The sequence below is a fragment of the Sciurus carolinensis genome, chromosome 6 (genome assembly GCF_902686445.1).
Source record: "Sciurus carolinensis chromosome 6, mSciCar1.2, whole genome shotgun sequence".
NCBI classification, from domain to species: domain Eukaryota; kingdom Metazoa; phylum Chordata; class Mammalia; order Rodentia; family Sciuridae; genus Sciurus; species Sciurus carolinensis.
The window spans coordinates 104,642,998-104,660,756 of NC_062218.1; the positions used below are offsets into that span (position 1 = coordinate 104,642,998).

Below are 17,759 nucleotides of genomic sequence, written 5' to 3' on the forward strand. Positions count from 1 at the left end.
ACCCTGCTCAGTTTACTCCCTAATATTAGGAATTTGTGTGGATCCATCTGACTCCCATGTCTGGGCTGGAGTCAGCCTTGCTAGGCTGTGAGGACACCAAGCCATCCTGTGCCCTCTCTGGTGTCCCTCCAGGTCAATGGCCCTTCTAGTCCAGCCCTGCCTTCAGTTACCAGAGAGAACCTGCCTCTGTGGGCAGCCCATGTCACCTTGTATTCAGCATGTCCCAAACTGACCCCTACTGCTTCACCATCTCCCAATGCAGCTTCCCATGAGTCCTGGTTCCCATGTGACATTTATGGAAACCTTCGGCACACGGTTGTTTATTGACCAAATGTTTACTGACTGCCTATTTATGGACCAGGCTTTGGCAACACGATGTGAGCAAGACAGATTCGGTTCTCATCCTCAGACAGGTTATGGCCTAGAGGGGCATGACATGGAGCAACTGACATCACGCCCGTGTGTGATGAGAGCCAGCCTTGAACTTCACCGACAGCGCACACAGGTATTTTAAAAGAAGTTCCTTTATCCCTTCCCTTTCTTTCAATTTCCACAGCCACCTTCTGGTCCAGGTTATGGATTTGCCTTAGACGGAGACTGAAGCAAACCCTACTGACTCTCTCACTTTTCTTCATGATACTGTGAATTTGTATTTTCCCATAAAACGGGAATTCAGTGAACTCTGCTTTCAGCTGAACGATCTCAAATCACTCCCCACATACCCGCACTGTGCTCACACTGGCGCACCTGTCTGTATCCGAGGAGGGGGTCAAAGAGGAGGGAGGGTGTGGGGTGCTCCAGGAGGACAGGAAACCACAGGAGAAATGCTGCATCTTTTCAGAACATCAAGTTTGCTTGACATTTGGGTGTGGGAGGATTATTAAATCAAAATACATTTTGATGGGGGCAATTTTCAAACCTCACATGAGAGTTCAGGTAGAAAAATCAGATGTAAAAGAAAACCTAGGTGGGGAGTGCCTCCCCCTGGATCACTGGTCTTTGTCAGGCATTTGCTGTTGGCCTTTGCTGAGACATCCATCAGGTCCACACAGCAACTGCAGAGGTTGGAGATTGTAAATAAACACAGATGCCCTTCCTTCCTAGCAGCAGTGGCCTGGACTCAGGAGGGCTGTACTTGGAGGAGAAGTTTAAGGAGGTGCTATGGTTTGGATGTGAGGTGTCCTACAAAATCCCATGTGTGAGACAATACAAGAAGGTTTAGAGGAGAAATGATTGGGTTATGATCAGTAAATGCAATCAGTAAATTAATCCCTGATGGGATTAACTATGTGGTAACTGAAGGCAAGTAGATGTGGCTGGAGGAGGTGGGAATCAAGGGCTGCCTTTGGTGCACATATTTCTTATCTGGCGAGTGGAGTCTCTCTGTGCTTCCTGATGATGTGAGCTGCTTCCCTCTGCCACACTCTTCCACTATGATGTTCAGCCTCACCTTGAGCCCCGAGGAATGGAGCCAGCCTCCTATGGACAGAGACCTCTGAAACCATGAGCCCCCGAATAAAAGTGAGCCTCCTCTAAAACTGTTCTTCTCAGGTCTTTTAATCATAGCAGTGAAAAAGCTGACTAAAATAGATGGCTACCATAGCAGTCAGGCTCTGACCATACAGTAGGCACTCAATGAATGAATGAATGAATGAACATACGAGAGCATAAACTTTTGACTCTCATCTTCAAGGACCAACTTGCTAGGAACCAGCATCCCTATCTGACATCCTTAACTTGAGGTCCCTTTTCCCCTGAGCCTGACGCTTCTTGCTGTCTAGAAGTTTCATGCACTTAGTAACCTGAGTTTTCCTCATTCTGTGCCCACAGTCCAAAAGACACTTCTCATTCCCCTCCTAACCAAATTCTACTTGACCTTCCACACTCATTTGTTCCACTTCTGCCCTCCCTGCAAGGTCTGTCCCAAACGTCCCACCTTTCTCTGAACATCCTAAGCCGGAACTGTCTCCCCTATCCATTTGGGTATGAAAACCCACATGGCCTGTGTGCATGCTGCCTGAAATGTTTCCTGGGTACACCTTTCTCCTTGGAGAGATTCTATCTTTGAGGATAGGAGATAAGTCTTACCTTTCTGCTGTATTAGTCAGAGGTATTTTTGTTTTGTTTTCCTGTTTGCAGTGCCAGGGACTGAACCCAGGCCTTGGGCATGCTAGGCTAGCCCTCTGCCACTGAGCTATGCCCCCAGCCTGCTCAGTTTGTCAGAGTAATAAACACACCACAGATCGTGGCTGTCATGGGGAAGGACTGACCAAGTGGATCTTGGTCTACTCAGTGGTTCTCAACTGGGAGCAACTGCCCCACAAAGGATATTTTACAAGGTCTGGGGACAGTTTTTGCTGTCACAACTGGGCTGGTGGTACTGACTTCTGGTAGGTAAGGACAGGGACGCTGTTAAATCCCACAAGCAAGGACAGGCTTCTCCCCCAACAAAGAATTCCATGAGCCAAAATTCAACAGTGTAGTATCTTCTTCTCCTCCTCTTCCTCTTCCCACTCCCCTACTTCTTGGTACTGAGAATTAAACCCAGGGGTGATCTATCAATCAATCAATCATCTATCTATCCATCCATCCATCCATGCCAGGGATTGAACCCAGAGGTGCTTATCCACTGAGTTACATCCCCAGCCCCTTTTTTTGTTTTATTTACAGACAGGGTCTCACTGAGTTACTCAGGCTCTTGTTAATTTGCTGAGGCTGGCTTTGAACTGGAGATTTTCCTGCTTCAGCCTCCTGAATTGCTGGGGTAATAGCCGTGTACTACTATGCCTGGCCCAAGGGGTGACTTACCACTGAACTACATACCCAGTCTTTTTCATTTTTTATTTTGAGACAGGGTCTCATAAAGTTGCTGGGGCTGACCTTGACTTGCAATCCTTTTGCCTCAGTCTCTCAAGTTGCTGACATTATTACGTCTTAACTCATATCTTTGTCTCTTTATTTTCCCTGTCAGAATTCACCCTCCATCCTTCTGCCTTCTATCCATATAACTTCTCTAAAATCTAATTTTGATCAGATTACTCCTCTGCTTACTTTGATTGGTGTTTACTAATTTTGGCCAAAACATTCCACTTTTGTTGTTAACACTGCCATTATGACCTGGCTCAGGCATTCCTCCTGAGCCTCAACTCTTCTTCCAGTCATTCCCTACAAACCAGTCATACGGATTACTCTGCATTTCCACAAACACAATTTATACCCCAGGACCTTTGCACATGCAAACCCTTCTTTCTGCATTGAATGCTTTCCTCCTTGCTGACTTTTGGAAGCAAACTGTTTAAAGATCGACACTAGCACAACATTGGCATTTACCAAGCACCTGTTCTGGGCCAGGCACTGTGTAAGGTGCTGGGGAGGCTGCAGTGAATAAGATAGAGTAGTTCATGTTCTGAAGGAGCTCTCAGCTCTCTCCAGAATTTTCTTGATGGAACAACCTACATTTGCCCTAATGTGGTAGCCACTTGGTATGCATTGGAGCACTTGAAATGCAACTGGTAAAAATAAAAAAAATGCATGCCAAGTTTTGAAGACAGTATGAAAAAAAAAACAAACGGAATGTAAGATACCTCGTTAGCAATTTTTGAAACATTTATCTCATTTAAACATCATGACAAGTACATGAAGTGGCTATTATGATTATCTTACCCATTTTATATATCAGAATATGGGAAAAGAATATGGGAAAAGGACAGTTTTTTAAAAGGGAAGCTTGGTGTGGGCCTAGGTCTGTGTGGATTCTAGAATCCTCACGCTGCACAGACAACTCACCCCTCCCCCACTGGCTGCTCCATGCAAATCCTCTGCCAGAAAACCGGCAAACGAAAGTCACCCAAAGGAGCAGGAGGCATCCATCCCTCTCCTAGAACCACCAGACCACTCTTGTCATAGGAACTGAAACTGAAAATGGGAACCGTGGGAGGGAGGATGGTCTTCATTCCTGACTCTGCACAGCAAAGTGGAGGGGCAGAGCAGCACCTGGCGCGGGCGGGGGCGTGGAGGGTCACGCTCCGAGCACTGGGTAGCTGCATGTTGTTCAGCTCAACACCACGAACGGGCTTCCTCTGCCTCCAGGCGCCTCTGCCCTGGGGAACAGTTTCTTTTCTAGGAATGCTCCCGGCTGGCTCCAGGCCCACTCTACCTACCAGGGCACTGGCTGTGGGTGCCAGCAGCTCCACTTGCTTCCATCTGGTCTTAGCTTTTGCTCCTAAGCATTCTGCTCCCAGGGGTCTGAAGCTACTTTGCTCTGTCAGTGCCCTGAAAACCCCAGGAGGACCTGAATGCTGGACTGCCCTCTAACACCCTCTCTGAAGCTTTTCTCTGCTGTCCACTGGAACCACGGAGGTTTCTGGAGTGCTGGTTCCCGTAGCCTCAACCTCTCCAAGGGGCCACCAGTTCCTTCCTGAGACACCACTCTTTTTTTTTTTTTTTTTTTTTTGTGGTGCTGGGGATTGAACCCAGGGCCTTGTGCTTACAAGGTAAGCACTCTACCAACTGAGCTATCTCCCCAGACCGAGACACCACTCTTGACTCTTGGTATTTTACTTTTTAAGTCGTTGATGGACCTTTATTTTATTCATTTATTTTTATGTGGTGCTGAGAATCGAACCCAGTGCCTCACGCATGCTAGGCAAATGCTATACCACTGAGCTACGACCTCAGCCCCTTGGTCTATTCTTGGCCTCCCACATAGTCTGAAAGTCTCTGCTGCTGTCCATGATCACACCACCACCTTGTCCAGGTCACCCTTTCAGCAGGCTCTTAACTGGTTCCCTGGGCTAGTCCCCAGGGCCATTCTCCCCAGAGCAGCAAGAGTTATCTTTTTTTTTTTTTTTTTTTTTTTTTTTTGTACGGTGTATTGAACCCAGAGGCACTTAACCACTGACCCATATCCCCAACCCTTTTTATATTTTATTTGAAGACAGGGTCTCACTGAATTGCTTAGGGCTTCACTCAGTTGCTGAGACTGGCTTTGAATTCATGATCCTCCTGCCTCAGCCTCCAGAGCCACTGGGATTACAGGTGTGTGCCACTGCACCTGGCAAGAGTTATCTTCTTAACACATAGTTTGGATTGCACCACAACAGGCTAGAGATATAGCTTAGTTGGCAGAGCACTTGTCTAGCAAGTACAAGGCCCAGGATTCAATCCCCAGCACTCCCACCACCACCAACAACAAAAAAAAAACAAATGTTACTTAAGCCCCTTGCTAACAGGGATGGGCTCTGCCTCTGCATGTTTTAGAGGTTTGAACGTCTTTTATGTGGAATGAGATCTCAAAGGTCCCGTGCCCCTCCTCCACAGCCCAGGATGCTACTCACACTTGGTGTGCCTGTCACACAGCGCCGACGCACGCATGTCGCACAGCCGGATTGTCCCTTTGCTGCTGCTGTACACAAAGGTGTTGCAGTGATGGGGGTGGAACTCGGCTGCCGTGATCACCTCTGTGAGTTCCTCCATGTTGGCCGGCTTGATGTCCACGATATCTGGCACGGACGAGTCAAGGAGGGGACGGGGAGTAGAGGCGGGATCTTGGAGCTGGGGGATTAGCAATAGCACCATCTTATATGAGTGTGACATGGCAGCATGGACCAGGCACCAGGTGGACCTTCGTTACCACTGTTAGCAAACCAGCTGGTGCTACTGGTTTTAGGCAGATGAGGCTCAGGGTTTCCTGGTAGTGACAGGCAGCATTAGAACTCAGGTCTCCTGACTCCTTTTTACTGTTTTATCCTCTGACTTGTAGGCGATGTCCTTTCATGACCAAAGTTTCCTGCTCATGAAAGCCAAGTTGCAAAGACTTGGTTTCCTTCACATAATAGTAGTTAAGAAACTAGTCCCATAAATTCTAATTTGTTTGACTCCTTACCCAGACTTCTGGGCTGATAAATCACAGCTACAATGGACTGCAAATCCTCTTTCATGACATTCCTGAGACCTTGTTTACTACGTTGATAATAATAGCTGCTACCATTTATTGAGCACTCACTAGAGGTCATTCGCTGTGCGAAGCATATCATGTACTTTATCTCATTTAATCCTTGCAGCAACTTTGTAAGTGATGCTTTTCTTACACTCAGTTTTCAGGGGTAGAAAGGGAGGCTCTGAGTGTATAAAATAACTTGCCTCAAGATACAGGGCCAGTGAGCGACAACACCAGGAAGTTATTCCAGTACAAAAATCTGAGCTGTTTCATAGTTATGCAACATTTCTCTCATTTAAGATACACAGGCCTTTTAGTCTCCCCAAGCTGTGATTTGCTTTAGAGATTGGGTGGGAGTTTACGTATCAGAAAGAAGCCATTTATACACAGTGGGAGAGATCTAGGCTCCATGGAACACACTCTTTGGTTTTATCATCTAGGTTTTTTTTTTTTTTTTTTCCTTCACTATTTTTCTTCTTGATCAAGAATTATTTTCTTTTTTAAGACCTCACTCTTGTATGTTGGAATGAAACATTTAGCATTCTGCTTATGAAGGTAATTCAGTGGAAACAAACAATTCCGGAGGGCCTCTGGCATGCGTGAAGGAACGGGTTTGTACCGATCCCTTTACACCCCTACCAAGAGCTTGGGCAGCACCTAGCTGGGGCTGAGGTTCTGAGGACCTGTGACTTCCTTGCAAGGGATTGGGCCTTGTGGATCCTGTTACCCAGTCAAGCTGAATAAAATGATTCCCACTTTTCCCAGACTCTACCACTTCATGATTTTGACCCCATCTATATATTGTCAGGTAATATTTTTTACTTAACATTTTTATCTTCATCTTTAAATGGGCTCACTTTTTCTCTACTCAGTTTCATATAAGTAGGAACCCAATGTTCATAAAGTTATGAGTTTCATGAGCTAGTTTATATTTTATCAAACACATGGAAATAAATGTATAACAATTAAAATGAAAACATGCACGAGCCAGGAGTCTACATACCACATTTTGGCAAGCAATGCATTGAATCAACACGCAGTAACTTGATACAGACCATCCTAGGAATGGATCAAAGTCAGCTACGCTTTTCATTAAGCAAGGAGCACAGTCCCCACCTTAGAGTTGAGATGGACAAGCAAATGCGCTGGTATTTTTAGTCCCACTAACACCAACAAAGTAGCCACCTACTATCAAACGTCACCTATTCTGCTGTGAGAACATCTCCAGCATGCAATTTGTCATAACAAAGGCTTTGGTTGTGCCTCCTCCCCTTCAATGACCTCCTCTACATCCTGTTATTGGGTCCTTTCTAAAATTAGTTTGAAACTGAGTTAACATTACATTTTGCTACAATTTCCCCTATCAAACCCAGATGCAAATATCACTAGGGTTTCCAGGGCATGCGGGTCCCCTGGATTCACAAACTACTACCTTTCAACTCAATTCTTTCTGCCAGAGTTATAACTATTATTGCGTTTAGTACATACTCCTGGGAGCAGAAGCCCCTGCTGCTCAGAGGAGGCTGCAGGGGGCAGCTCTGACCTCCTCTCCGCTCCCTTGACCCAGCCTTGGCCTCCATGGCCAGGACATGGTGTAGGGTAAGCAGAGGACAGTGTTCAGCTGCTGTCAGATCTCACTGCCCTCCGGAAAGATGCTTGCTACCCTACTGCGCTAGTGAGCATGTTTCTCTTTTCCCAAAATAGGGAAAGAAAATCTGGTGTCTGCTTTCTCAACCTCTCCCGGCAGCGGCTCTAAAACAAGCTGAACTGGAAGGCTTTCACGGTGGAGGAGGGGGAGGTGCTACAGCCACCTAAAAATAAAGCCCCGAAGTCAGAATGTGTGAAAACAAAGTGCCTCAGCACATCCATGACACCAGGAACACCCCTCCGCCCCCGGGGACACGTTCATGGGGATGTGCCCACTGAATCTGCTTAGGGCCCTGCTTCTGGATCTGTCCTTCCTTCCACCCATCCTGGACCGCCAGGCCAGCCCTCACCCACCTTTCGTCCACCAGCCTTCTGCTTTCTCCCTTCTGGGTCTGAGTCTCCCTTTTGACTTATGGGGTTTGCCTGTAGGGCTCAGGGCATAAACCATGATCTACTCCCTTTTTTAACAAGCATGATGGTAAAGATAAGGCAGATCGTAACCACAGCAGCTGAGGTCTACCAGGCGCTGGGTCTGCGCTGTGCTAAGCACGCATGTGCCCTCTCACCGGCCCCTCCTCTCAGCCTCCTACCATCAGGATGATCACAGCCCCATTTTATAGCTGAGCAAACAATGACTGAGATAAATCGCTAAGGTTATGTGAATCATGAGGGCACAGCTGGCTTTAAGGCCAAGTTCGTGAGACTCAGGAGCCTGAGTTCTGGACCACAGTGTCACGCTGCCTCCCTGACGAGCAGCCTTCCCAAGCATCTGACCCTCTTCGAGTTGGTGCCTGGCTAATTGGGAGGGCAGCACCCTCTCTTCTGCTTTGGGCCTGTCACCTACCACTTTGGTGACATTTTCCCGAACCAGAAGTTTTATGTCCTATAATTTTTTTTTTTTAACCAGATATTGGACAAAAACCTGACAAGGATGCATTCACTTATTTTCTAATGGAGGACTTGGTGACTTCTAGAAGCATGGGAGAGAGGCATTGCCAGAAATCCAATGACTTATGGGGAAGGTGGAAGGAAATGTCATGGTGCATCCCTGGAACTCAGGCTCTTCCCGCAGTGCTACTGCAAAGGCAAAAGTGTGTTTTCAGCATGGGTTGTTTTGCCCTTTGTGTTGGGATGGGGGTGGGGGAGCAGAAAAGAGCAAGGAAGGCACGGCTCCCTGTATTATCTGGAATGATGCATTGTGACAGTCAATTTTCTCCTCTCATCCTTTGGAGCACTCTGTCCAAATTATTTCCCTGTTGTCCCCAAAAACTAAATGGCAAAGGCAAAGCACAGCGTTGGATTCACAGCTAATATCAAACCTAGACAGCCAACAGATTGCTATTAAATTAACCCTGGGGCTTGACAGATATGTTCTTTCTGACCCCAACTGCTTATGGCACTCCTTATTAATGCTAAACCTAGGCAAATTGTCTCTGCTAACAAAAGGGGTTAATCTGGCTCTCTGCTGGGACTCTGGAGGCAGCTCTGAGGACAGGAGGGGGCACAGGCAGCTGGGTAGTTGAGCTCCATGCTTGGAAGGCAGAAGGCAGGAAGGTGAGGCTCTGCTGTGCCAGGCAGTAGCCTAAGGCATCATTTAAAATAATAATTGAAGACACTGGGAGGTCACCCCTTAAGGGATCTGATTCCAACAAATAAGAAGCCGGAGCCATAAATTACATCAGTGGTGGGGAGAGGGAACAGAAAGGATCACCACAGGGTGGTAAGGGGAGTGTGAGGCCATTCAAAAGTCATTTCCTTAATCCAAGTAGAGCAAATCGCAATACCAAGAAAAGTCTACTGCAACATTAAAAAAAGAAAAAGATGGACAGCAATCCAAATCAATAGACAGAAATAAGGAAGTGATTAAGCAAACTTTTATCTATCTCTTTACATTGTTTTGACAGTGAAATTTCCACACCTGTAAAAACCACTGTATGAAAAATTCTAACTCAAGTGTTATCATAATGCAGTTTGACCTTACACTCTAAAAAATGATGACCTAAAAGACAAGATGCGGAAATGTTAGTGATAGTTTTATCAGGGAAGTTCTAGGAATATTTTGTTTTCAACTGCCAGCTCCATTTCCACATGTTCTTTTAATGATGAAGTGGTATTTTAGGATGGAGAATGAATTAAGACACTTCTACATTTATTGTATATATGTGTAAAATTATATATTTATAATTATATATTATTCATAATTATATATATTTTATATATGATTTTAGGGGAGGAAATTTTGGGACAAAGTTAGGTACAGTCTGAACACAGCCACATTAAAAAAAAAATCAGATTGAAAGCCAGAGACAAGGAGAAAATAGAGCTCTGTCTTGTAGGGAGATTGGATGCTAAACTCAGCATGTAAGTTGCCTTTTAGTACCTGTGATCTGTTCATCCATTCATTCCTTCACATAAAGTGTTTCCAAAGAATCCACAACCCACTCACACTTTTCAGGGCACAGGGGATACGGCAATGACAAAAGCAGCCTGAAACACTTCTGATCTATGGAGCCTCTATTTTAAGGGGAACATGGTCAATAAGCAAGGTAAACAAGCGTGACATGCAGGATATTTGACAGATATAACTGCTAAGCAGAAAAATAAAATGGGACAGAAAAAGTGTATGTAGCTGTGTAAGGGTGGACATTTGTGTGTTTGTGTCCCAGACTAAATAGAAGGAAATTTCCTGGGTAAATCAAGAGTTTGAGCTGAGCCATGGCTTGGGAGGCCGAGGCAGAAGGGTCTCAAATTCAAAGCCAGTCTCAGCAAAAGCAAGGGACTGAGCAACAAAGTGAGACCCTGTCTCTAAAAAAATTCAAAATAGGGTTGGGGATGTGGCTTAGTAGTCAAGTGCCCGACTTCAATCCCCAGTGCCCAAAAGAGAGAGAAGAAGAAGAAGAAAAAAGAGGTCGAATTTTTTGATTTTTCTCTTCTATGGTCAAATGAGCTAAAATTAAGTTTAAATTGTGAGGCAAATATACCATACATACTGCAAAATTGGTGGTGAGGTTATTGGTTATTTTTCCAAAATCTCTACAATTACTGTATACTGTTCAGCAAAGAAAATAGTAAACATTAAAAAAGTAGTAGTTTCCCTGGCTTAGACTCCTTTATGAAAGAGTTGACAAAGCCGAAACCTCATCTGTATGGGTGAAGTCCAAGATAACATTGTGGTAAGTGTTATAATTGCAGCAAAATGTGGGTAGGAGACTGGGTTTCAGTTTTGATCTCATTCTGTTTTGCTGAGAGAACTTGGGAAAGTCATTTTATCTCTCTGGGTTTCAATTACTTTGCCTTTAAATGAATAGAATCCTATTAAAAGCCTCTAAGAATTTCAATTATCAAGTGGGATAAAGGAGAAAAATTGTTAAGTGGTTTTTCTATTGGTCTAAATTCCATTTCCTGAAGGAAGAACACATCTCTCCAAGGAGAGTGTTTATACACATCGGCTTTGTGGGCTTCTGCAGGAACTGCCCTCAGCTGCCTGTCTCTTTACTCCAGATTTTGCTGATATTGATGAGCTTTCTTCTTTCTCTTAAGTCCTACCTAAGCCAATCACAGGTCAGAGAGCCAAGGAAGGTCCCTCTTTCTGCAGGACTGCAAGGTTTGACCATGCTGCAGAGTGGAACCTGCATTTACCTGTGTGAGGTCTCCTGTTCAAAAGTGCTGAGGCTTCTCACATCCCGCTTGCAGTCAGCCAGTTTTGAAGGAGGAAAATAGTCCTATCTTGGCCTTAAATACTGATCATATTAGGGTTAGATTTCCTTTTAGGGTATATTGAGTTGCTTTGAGGTGTGTGTGTGTGTGTGTGTGTGTGTTTTACTGGGGATTTAACCTTGGGGTGTCTACCACTGAGCTACACCCCTCACCCTTTTTGAGACATGGTCTGTAGTTCCTAGGCTGGCTTGTGATCCAACTTGTGATGCTCTTGCCTCGGCCTCCAGAGTTGCTGGGATTACAGATGTGTGCCACCATGCCTGGTAAGGTCCTTTCTTTTTACCAAGGTCAAAATTTAATCTTTGAATCTTGAGCAATGATTGCAAAGCATCCAGATTTTATCATCTGAAAGGATATGTTGCTTGATAAGCACTGGAGATCTCACAAGAGGACTCCAAGGAATACTCCCCTCTTAAGGGTTTAGAAAAAGCCAATGTGCAAATACTCCTGGGATGTTTACCAATGGCTTGGCTTAGTCTGAGGGGTCTGATGGAGAGGCACATAATGCCATATTAAGTAAATAGTGAGTTTCAAAAGACATTGGGCTGAGTCATCCTGTATAATTTGGGGAGCACTTGAAATTCCCTAAACCATAAACTCTTTCCTACTCATGTAGGATAGCCTGAAATCCTACCTTTTGAAAATTTCCAAGGCTGCTCAGATGTGCGCCCACCCACTTACTGCACTGCTGAGGGCTGACCCCAGGCTCTCGCACATGTGAGATGAGGGCTCTGCCACTGATGCCACCCCTAGTCCTCAGATGTCCCTTTTGTTCTGAAGCATTCTAGGATTCTTTCTGGATCCTTCCTGTCCAGGGCATCCACAGTGCCTTGAGTCCACCTTCATGAGAACACTTACTACAGATTATAGTGTAACATAATTTTACTGTAAATTGGAATAAGAGAGGCCTGAATTTTAATCCCAAATTCTGGGACCAGTTATATAGTCTTGAATGATTTTAACCCTGTTAACTCATGGGCAAATGAAGGAAGAGGAAAAAAAAAAAAAAAACTGCAGGAGATGTTATGGTATCTGGCACTTAGTACAGGCTCAAAAAATTGCTAGACTTCCCTCTCCTAGTGTGGTTACATGTTTGCCTCCTTCTGTCCCTACATTTGACTCTGAAGACTTCGTGATGTGTTCACTTGGTGAGGTTACATTCCTTGAGCTTCCCTTTCCCCTTTCGGGTTGGGTCAGCTACAGGGGATATTCCCTGGAGAGTTAGAGGGTGAAAGGGAGGAAGTGGCCGGCTTGCAGCATACACACACTGTCACTCAACCACTCACTCACCTAGGTGTTGCTGTGACGGGATTTTGCAGATGTGAACGCAGGCTCTGATTAGTTGTCTCTAAGTCAATCAAAAGGGAGACCATTCTCCGTGGGTCTGACTTAATCAGCCGAAAGGCATTTAGCAAACGCTTAGGCCTTCCATAAGGGCTGCTGGGTCTGCAATTGCTCTGTCTTTCCTCTAAGACTTCCTTCCTGGCTGCCAGCTCAAGACTTGGGGGTTCCAGCCTGCTTGTAATTACCCCTTCCTCACTTCCTGTCCTATAGCCTTTGAACTGTCTGGGCCAGCTGCACCATTGCAAGGTAAAGCCATTGGTATAAGTCAATCACACCCCCTGTCTCCCTCTCTTCCTCTGTACAGAGAATGTTTTCATTCTGTATCCACACAGCTCTCTGCTTCTGCTTCTTTGACTGAAGTTTGATTGCATCCCCCTCACTTCCCGATTATTGGGCCATGACTTTAGGGCTCTAGGGCTTATTTTTCATGTCACCTCTAGTTCACATAGTAAATGGTCAGCAAATGTTTATGGCTTTTACTTTAATTCATTCTTGTGACTTAGCAGACTTCTCTAGGCATTTTTTTTTTTTTTAATGCAGAATAGCAAAGCAGATTGACAGACCAAGTTGCCAGGCCTGCACAGTGTGAATTATTTAGCCTGTGGTTTTCTTGGGAGAGAACAGTATCCAAGCAACATGGCAGGAGGAAAAGTGGGCTGGGGAATGTTCCACATAGTAACAACTACACCTAGGAGTCTTCGTTCTGTGCCAGGTACTCTGCCTAGCACTTTGGAGATCACCTCCCTCAATCCTCACAGTAGCCTTAGATTGTATCACCATCTCTGTTAACTGTTGAGGAAACTCAGGGTTACAGAGATGGTAACTTGTGAAGGCTCTATAGCTTTTAGGAGCTGGAGCTGGATTCAAATCCAGTGAATCTGACTTCAGAGTCTATAGTTCAACTACTAAGTTATCCTCTTCTGAGGAAGCTAAAGAAACCCAAAGTCTGCATCGGCTGGATTCTGCCCTCTTTTTTGATAATAAAGGGCCCAAAGGACTTTTTCTTATGGGAAAAGAGATCCTACTCCAGAGATCCCCAGGCTGGCCTCCAATGTAGAGGATCAGCATCCACACAAGCAAGGCACCCAGCCTGGGAAAATACACCATGGTCACTTTTAATTAGGAAAGTAGTGCATTGCTCTGGTTTGCACAGGCTAAGTGCTGGATGTGTCTTTGGACCAGAGGCCTTTATTTCACATTAAATGCCCTTTTTTTTTGGGCGGGGGCGTGGTACCAGGGATTGAACTCAGGGGCACTTGACCACTGAGTCACATTCCAGCCCTATTTTGTATTTTATTTAGAGACAGGGTCTCAGCACCTTGCTGTTACTGAGGCTGGCTTTGAACTCAAGATCCTCCTGCCTCAGCCTCCTGAGCACTGGGATTACAGGCATGTGCCACTGCATCAGGCACATTAAATGCCTTTTTATGAAATTGAATTGTACTTTTGCTCTTCAGCAGGATAAAAGTCACTGGCAGCAACAAGGTAGAGCAATTTGTACTAGGCCCCACACTTCCCCCAAAACTTGTCTGGCAGAATCCCACTGAATTAAAGGGGAGGCAGCTGTCCATGGTACTAAGGGGCACCAGAGGCTGTAAAGCAAGGTTGAAGTTATACAATCCTTTACTAATGGCATCAATCCCAAATGGGCCTCATCTCAGTCCACACAGGGCTGCTAAGATCAAAGAGGGAGTATCCTGGAGTTCAGCTGGCTTCCTTGGGAAGGCCCCTGTCTCATTCCTGGAGAATACACTTCTACAAGGCATGGCTTCTGCTGACCTTTCCATAGTTGCTTATATCATGCTTCCTTCGCTGGGCTCCAGTGATGGTGGTTAAAGTTTCCCTAATTTTTCATGCTCCCTCCTGTCACAGAACCTCTGCATATACTGGACAAATTTCTTTACACCTCTTTGGCCAGTTAGCTCATACTCTTCTTCTTTCAGATCTTAACAGTTTCTCAGCAAAGTCTATTTATTCCCCAGTCTGAGGCAGGTTTTTAAAAAAAATGCATTCATAAAACTCTACTCCTTTCCCTCATAGAACATATCTCAATTTATAATTATATACTCAATAGTGTGATTATTTGATGTCATTCTGAAAGCAGAACATTTGTTTCTTTTTACTTTTGTATCCTCAGTCTTAGTGCAGTACCGGTCATAAAACAGGTGCTTAATGTGCAGTCATTGAGGGCTGTGCCTGTACTTTTACTTAGTATGGGTCTATTTACTAGATTCTATCTTGGACTAAAAACAAACCCAGGTCAACTCATTCTTAGTCCCAAGAAAAAGCATTCAAAAGGGTCCTGGGCATAACAGCTTTCATTAATAAGCAACATTTTAAAAGCAATTTTCACTTATTGAAAAGCTAGGGCTGCCTCTTACCCTATACAGAAATGAGATATTATGGTTCATTCATTAAGATCAACATTTGTCCACTTTAAGCCAGGATCTGTTACACAGCCAGGGAGCAACAGGAAGGACAGGATTCATGGCTAGGTGCCATAAGGGTTAGTAATGTCTTGCTCTGACCTGGAGCTAAACACAAAGTGTTGGACCTGAGATCCTGCAAATATCTGATAACTAGGGCATAAAAAGTAACATCTTGCAAAGATTAGCCAACTGTAGAGCCAAAGGAAGAGTCTAGAATTGAGAAGATGACCCAGATAATGAATTCAACAGAACACAATCCACCATTGTAACATTTCCCTTTTCCAGTTTCCTTGTCCTTTCAACAATAATCTAATAAAAAATAAATTAAAAACATATCTTTTAATATAATATTGCACATGAGAAGTGCTAAGCTATAAAAGAAAATTATGTACATTCCAAGAATTTCTATAATGGATAAGTCTATCAATAAAACAGACTAAATATTAAAAAGAACAATAATCATGATTGTGGTAGTCCCTATTTATCAATTATTTACTTAGGAAGGTACTGCCTGAAGAGTGTGTATGTGTGTGTGTGTGTAATTATCAGTCCTCTTTGACACAGCTCGTCTCTGCAGATGACAAAATAGAAAATAGAGGCTTAAGTCAATTGGGAAATGTGAAGATTTGCACAGACAGAAAGTAGTAGAGTTGGGTGAGAGAACGCCGTGCTTACTGAACTCTAAAACCTGAGTGCTCAGTCATGCTGCCAATGTTATACTGATGCCAAGCCTGGCAGGCAGGATTTTTTCTAACCCTATCTCCAGGCCGCTTGTCTTGCTATGGACTTAATACTTGGCATATACTTTCTTCATGATCTCAATGAATTTTTCAGCACCTGTGAACTCACAGGATAGGTATGATGGTTGTGTTTTCTAATACTCATTGTAATTAGGAAAACAAAAAAGTCTAAACATTGCTTAGAAGCCTCTTGCCTACCACCCCACCCAGTGGTGTCTGAACCACATTTTGGGAAACTCACTTTCCTCTGTCCCAAGCCACATTTCTTCTGCTTCCTTGGAGGAAAAGAGATGTAACAGAAAGGGGCTAAACACCACAGGATTTAGGTCATGCCTGGTGGTTGGTGCTTTTCTGAGACTGTTTTGAAAAATGGTTGCCTCCACCCCAGAGGTGGCTACACTTCAGTGACAAGAGGCAAAGGGGTCCCAGTTTGTACAGTCTTAGTGCTCAGGGCAGTGTGGTTGAAAAGAACTATATAGATATCAGTTATCATCATCCTCATGATGACGATGATTATTTTACATATGGCTGCTTTAAGGGTGAATGGTACGGTCTCATTTGTATGCTGGCATCTGGCAGGCTGTCACACATCTGCAGAATATCACCTAAACTGCACTATTAATATTTCCCCTTTGCATTCTCCCCAAGGCATCTGTCTCCCAAAATGTCTAAAGAAACTTCCCTCCCCCTTGAGGGCCTGGAGGCAAAATTCAGAATACATGCCACCTAGGCTGGGGAAAGCAGAAGCTCAGCGTGACAGCCAGCTGAGCCTGAGCAGATTTCTGGCTCTCAGAATAGATGTAAAGAGGGAAAGGGAACCACCACCCACTCTCATTCTATTAGCAGCTGCCCTGCCAGGCAAAATCTGTAGGCAGGTTCTCCTAGACCCAGACAGTATGTCGCGTCTGTTCTGCAATCAACAAAAGATGCCAGTCACAGTCCTGGTGGTCAGTTCTCAGTGTCTCCAAATATATCTCATAAGTCCCAGTACCTGATTGAAGATGCCTTGCCCGAAAAGTCATTGGGGACTGAGCGTTCTCTGTGCTGGTGACTAGCTAGCTGTGAACCCACACCAGGTCTTTTCTTTTCCTGGTGCACACTGCTAGAATACATTTCTTAGCCTACTTTGCATTTAAAGGTGGTCATGTGGCTGCATTGCAGCCAACGGTTTGCATACTGTTTTAGGGCCTGGCTTGTAGGAATCTCACGTGTGGGCCTGTGCAACCTCCCCCTCTTGCTGTCTGCTACAGATAAGCACGGTGGCACCTGGGAGTTAGAAGATGGAAGAGACCTGAGGACCTGTGCTATTGATTGGATGCTGCTGCTGCTATGGGGACTGCCATTACTGGGCTTTATAGGAGAAATAATCTTTTATGTGTTTGAACCATTAATGGATCTTATTTATATCAGAACACTCAGAGCTTTCCTATAAACTTTTTACTAGCTTAAATTTCCAGGTTAGATTTCATAGTCAACTGCCTACCGGATACCTCTAACTCTGATAACCTACTACTACTACAAACTGGACACGTGCAACCTGCTTCATATATGCAGAGTGCTCCCTATGCTGGAATAGAGCAGTGGCTCAAATGAAGTCTCTGGTCCCAGAGAATTTATATTCCAACATGTGGAAATTAAAAATACACAAATAAAAAGCAATTTCAGATAATGATAAGTACCACAAAGGTAAGAGGGATAGAGAGTTGTTGGTGGCTACTTGGGAGATGGTGCCTCTGCAGAGATGACATCAGATTGAGGACTGAATAATGACGTGTGGGTAGCCTTGTGAACTCTGGGGGCAGAGCATGACAGAAAGAGGGAGCAGCAGATGCAAAGAATGGAAGAACAAAGTTTACCGGGAACAGAGAAGTGGTCAGTCAGCCGAGACAGAGTTAATTAGGGAAGAGTGATATGATAGGTATCAAGGAGGGAGGCAGGGTCCAG

The 17,759-nt window shown here is 44.7% G+C and overlaps 1 protein-coding gene across 7 annotated transcripts in view; it reads right to left on the reverse strand.

Moving 5' to 3' along the window:
- Ppp2r2b (protein phosphatase 2 regulatory subunit Bbeta) overlaps positions 1 to 17,759 on the reverse strand; it is a 433,386-nt gene that overhangs the window by 32,871 nt on the left and 382,756 nt on the right. For all 7 annotated transcript variants that reach the window (XM_047555459.1, XM_047555458.1, XM_047555457.1 and 4 more), the window contains one exon: positions 5,337 to 5,501. In XM_047555459.1, the coding sequence (XP_047411415.1) occupies positions 5,337 to 5,501 (165 nt within the window). The remainder of the gene's footprint in view (positions 1 to 5,336; positions 5,502 to 17,759) is intronic.